Genomic DNA, 5,085 nt, shown 5'->3' on the forward strand with positions numbered 1-5,085 from the left:
GGGTGGAGGGGCGAGAGAAGACACTCTGGAGAGCAAAGCAGTAGAGCCCCTCCTCCGGAAAAGAGAAGGATCATTTCACAGGGACTGGAATGGAAAACAACAGCCTGCAGCCCTGTTGCACTGTGGGTCCAGTCTGACTGTAGCCACCTCTGCAGCCTCTCAGGGGTTCCTAGGCGGGCCCTGGGCTGTCTGCGTAATCCTTTGCTTACAACAGTGTGTGAAAGGAAGTGCAAGAACAGCAGTCAGTGCACCCCGTGGCGTGCCCCACTAACTCCACTGACCTCAGTAAGGAATGGGACACCCACCACCCAGGCACGGTGCACATGAAACTCAGTGAAGTCAGTGTATTAAAAACTAAGGCAAGACCATTGCAAATCAACTAATATCCACCCAGCTGTGCAGGTGTGAGAGAGCAGCACAGACTTCTTGCTCACTTAGTGTTCACATCAGGGGGACCTGGATTCAGGATTAGAGCTGATGTTGCCATTCTGTAGTAAACCTTCCTTCCACCGGCGTCCACCTTTCCAACCTAAAGCACCCCTGACCTGCCGCCACCTCAGGGGCTGGCAAACAAGGGGAGTAAGAGGAGGGGTGTTTTGGTCAAGGACACCCATCCCATCCCCTTCTCATACAAAAAGCACAATGGCTTCTTTAGAGCCCAATTACACTCCCCCCCTCCCACTGACAGTATTGGGTTTGCACAGGTTAACTCACCTCAACATCTCTGAAGCCCGAGGCCCGCCATCTCTGGGTGCCGCTGTGCTAGATGCAGGATGAACATATAGCAAATGATGGTCCCTTCCCTGAGGAGTTTACGCTATAATTAGCACTAAGGGCAAGTGGTTTCATGACTACATTTCCCAGATGAAAGGGAGGAAATCCAGACCAGGCTGAGGGTCAGACATTCTGCTTCAGCACCAGCTCGAGGTTAGCTCTGCTAATGAGCACAACTGCTGGATAGGACTTGTGGGACCACGCACAGACCGCAGGTGGCAGCCAGAGGCCCATGAGACACGCTTTGGGATGTTATTTATACCAAGAAAATGACACCAGGGCTGCAAGGAAAAATGGCCCTTTCAGGTAAAGGCTGCATTGTGTATGAATGGCCGCAAAGCCACATCCTCTGCCAAGCCTTCCTGATGGCAGCTCCAGCACTTGCTTGTTACATTTCCAAACCATCACCTTTGTGCTTTCTCCCAGGCTGCCCCTCCCGCCTGGCAGGAGCTCCCAGAAACACCCGCAACCGCTAATGAATAAGCCTCCTTCAAATCCCTCCTTTGCCATGGTGCCTACCAAAAATTTGACAACAGCGAGGCTGCTAGTGTACCAAGACCACTGCCTGGCATGTGACCAACATCCTGTCATTGTTTCCTTGTACTCGGCCATCTTTCTGTCACTATCCGACCTCTCTTGTCTTACAGCTAGATTGTAAACTCCTTGGGACAGAGACATTTTGTTCTTTGTGTGTCCAACACCCACCACCCTGGGGCTCCGGGTCCATAACTGGGGCTCCTAGCTGCTACGGTAATCCAATAATAAATAGTAATTAATAATGGCCTGATCAGCGTAGGAGGAGAATGGGGACTGGGAGTCAGGTCTCCTGGCTTGTATACCCAGCTCCATCCACTTGCTGTGTGACTCTAAGCAAGCTGCTTTAACCTCTTGGCCTCAGTTTGTCCAGCAGCAAAAAGGATAGGACAGTATCTATTTCACAATGACACGAGCATGGTGAGGCTTAATTTACTGTGTATAAAGTGCTCTGAAATCCTCTGCTAAAAGGAGCATTAGCCCTCAGGATGCTTCAGTAAAAAGTGAATGTTTATAAACTGCTCTGAAAAAGCCCTTTTCAAACTAGACAGCAGATGTGGTTCAGTCCCTCCGGAAAACTGCCCCGCTCAGATATCTGGTTTGGAGGTACTGGGAAAAGCAGCCATCAGGGAAATGTTCTGAGGAGCAACTCAGAGGTCAGCAAAACACTTTTGAAAAGAACTTGGTAAATGTTCTATAAGGGCTTTTCTTGCCTAGCCCCTGTCCTAAGACAATAGAGGGTCCAGAGCGAAAGAGGGATTAGGGAGGTGTCAGTTCATCTCACTAATGTTACGGAATAAACCCGTGAAGAAGGGCTCAGGAAAAGGATTCCTCTTGGGGGCAGCCTGGCTAGACAGCCCGGGAGTGCCTCAAATTCTTCCCCATGAAATCGGAAAGTGGAAAGTGTGCAGCACCCAGAGCTCTCATTGACTTCATGGGGTGGTGGAGGCACTCAGCCCCTGGAAAAATCAGCCCCTGGCCTTTGAGCCAACGACTGACCAAAACCTGCGTAACTCACAAGGGCACCACAAATCTCCAGCCACAAGAACCAAGGAGGCAGATCTTCAGCAGGTGTAAATTACTCAAGTGCCACAGTGGACAGAGGAGGCCAGTTTACACCCACCTTACAGAGTCTGGTCCAGTTCTGCCGTGCTGCATGCCCCACTCGGGGAGAGGAGTCAGGCTGTGTGATCCAGTGGGTAGATGCGTTTCTAGCAGTGCACTGTAGGGGAAGGTCTGTTCCTGACCAGCTTCTAACTGGCAGAGAGAGGCTGAACACAACCGCACCAAGGTGTTATTCTAATTATTTTATTCCAAAGTCCGAGGGTTTGTGACCTTCCAATCCTGGACAGCCCGTGGGAAAAAGGCTGCTCTCTGGGACCCTGGCCCCAGCTCCATGCCAGCTGGCCCACCAAGTCTCATACACAGCAGTCAGTGGCTAGGTCGGCAGACTCGCTGGTCCAATGTTAAGGCAGCGCTCTGGGTTTCTGCACCAGTAACACAGTGAAAGGATGAGGTAAATGGGAAGACTTGGGCCCCTGGCGCTCTGAAGCCCACAAGGGGAGAGAAGAAATCACAGAGCTGTCTGGTTTTGATAAAATCTGAGATAAAAGTCAAATATTTGTATCAACACTTGCTATGATTCATGTGATTTTTCTAAGAGCCTGGGTGAGGGTTAGATACCAGTGGGCCCATTAAAAACCAGGGGCTGTATTCTCTTCTGACTTACATCCCATGTCAAGCCACTGGGACAAATGGTGTTCAGTGGCCTCAGTGTAAATCCAGAATAAATCCACTGAGGTCAGTGGGGTAATTTCATATTTACTCCACGGTAACTAAGAAGAATTTGTCCCATTGGATGCATGGGTTGTAAGTAAAGGCAGAATCTACCAACTTTTGCCTTTTTGGACAGAAGAGCAATGCAAATGTCACACACACACACACACACACACACACACACACACACACACACACACACACACACACAAAATCCTGGCAGGGTTTTGCAATACTACCTATCTGTATTGCCCTTCAATACCCACCTATATCTTTGATGGAAATCAATTGTTTGGAAAAATGTCCCATATTTGGATACACATTCATTTGGCAGTTTCCTGTTAAAAAAAACAAGGGGAGGGGAATAAATTGACATTGGCATATCAAGGCAATTTCTTAGAAGAGTTGAGAAATAATGGGCCCATATGCATGACCAGAAAACAGTCTTTTTTATGGTTAAGGATGACATGACACCTTAATCCGTTACACTGTCTCCTCCAGGACTCTGTAAACATGGGGTGGGACCAGATTACGGCTTCTCTAATCTAGTCCTGTGCTTTTGTGTTATCTCTTCTGTGTAATAAAATATCCGGGCGTAACCATCATCTCAGGGCGACATTTAGGTTTGCTGGGTCTCTGGAGAGGCAGAGGGGACCCAATGTAAATATTCCTATAACTCACCATTACTGAAAGCCTTGGCATATTGCCAGGCAGACTGGAATTTCACTGGCATTAGGAATTTGTAATTTTCCCATTTCAATGTTTTATTTATATTGGAAACAATAGAATAAAAAAAATCAGCATCACCAACTTTTTTCCAATATTAAACCAGCTCAACTGCAGATAACATCTTGTATTTATTCTCTGAAGCGTCTGTTACGACACTTCTACAGAAGGAAAGCCTCTTGCATCATTTCAATAGAAAGCAATAAAATGCATGCTCTCAACACTTATTCCTGCTGCAGAGGTCTTTACGGATTACTTTGTCTGTCCAATAATTTGCTTATGGGAATCTTTTTCCTCCGCATTTTGAGCCAGATCTTGGCTGGTGTAAAGCCACATAGCTCCACTGAAGCCGAAGGAGCCATGCCAATTTACCCCAGTTGAGGATTTCGGCAGCACTCCTGGCTTCATTCCAATCAATGGGAGTTTTACAGTTCACTTCAATGAGGGCAGGATTTCAGCCCTGGCCTTTGGTATTTTTCTATTTTAGATTCCAGTAAAGGAAAGTTGAAAGGAAAGAGGCTCCGAATGTGCCCCCTGATGACCTGTTCTGTTCATTCCCTCTGAAGCACCTGGCACTGGCCACTGTCAGAAGACCGGACAGAGGGCTAGACGGACCTTTGCTCTGATCCATTCTTATGCTCACATGGGGGCTCGGAGGCAAAAAGTTGTCACAACAAACAGGAAAAGTAGGCGCTGTGGCTCAGATTTTCCCTCTGATTTCATGGTCTGTCTGTTACGCGATTCTGGCCATTGTCCCACCTCACAGATGGCAGCAAGGTGCAGACAGGTGTAACCATCAGCTGATTCCCCAGCTAGCTTCATCTGTTCCGGACACCAGTACAGAAGAGAGCAGACCGGTGCCCATGAGAATAGGGCAGCAGAACAAGAAGTCAAGAAATAAGTCACTGAGGGGCACAGGCAGCTGCTGCTGCAGCCGATTCCTCGGTGCTGAGGCCTTTCTAGCAGCCAGAGACATCAGTTCTACCTACTTTTAGGTTTTCTAACCTTAAAACAAAACATTTTATTTGGCAACCGAGACTCTAAGGAGAGTCCTGGAGCAGCAGCAGTAGGTAGGTCCAGGCATAGCGCAAGCAGGCATCATATAAACACTCCAACACACTTCAGACCTGCAGCCCTCTCTGCTCATCCAGCCCTGGCCCTGCACAAACGCTTGCCACTCGATCTGCGGCACACCCCAGTTAACGCAGTCCTGGAACCTCACACATGCTCTTCATAGCTTCCTAGCAGCGTGAAGACCGAAGGGCTCACTAGATC

General features: G+C 48.5%; 1 protein-coding gene across 1 annotated transcript in view; it reads right to left on the bottom strand.

Annotated features, from left to right (window-relative positions):
- The window catches only part of FXYD6 (FXYD domain containing ion transport regulator 6), a 60,989-nt gene extending 57,567 nt beyond the window's left edge, over nucleotides 1-3,422 (bottom strand). Inside the window, 1 exon segment of the mRNA XM_065569157.1 lies at nucleotides 3,351-3,422. Coding sequence (XP_065425229.1) covers nucleotides 3,351-3,411 — 61 coding nt within the window. The 5' untranslated portion in view covers nucleotides 3,412-3,422.
- Between the last annotated feature and the right edge of the window lie 1,663 nt (nucleotides 3,423-5,085).

Source organism: Chrysemys picta, chromosome 16 (assembly GCF_011386835.1).
Source record: "Chrysemys picta bellii isolate R12L10 chromosome 16, ASM1138683v2, whole genome shotgun sequence".
In the NCBI taxonomy this organism is placed as follows: domain Eukaryota; kingdom Metazoa; phylum Chordata; order Testudines; family Emydidae; genus Chrysemys; species Chrysemys picta.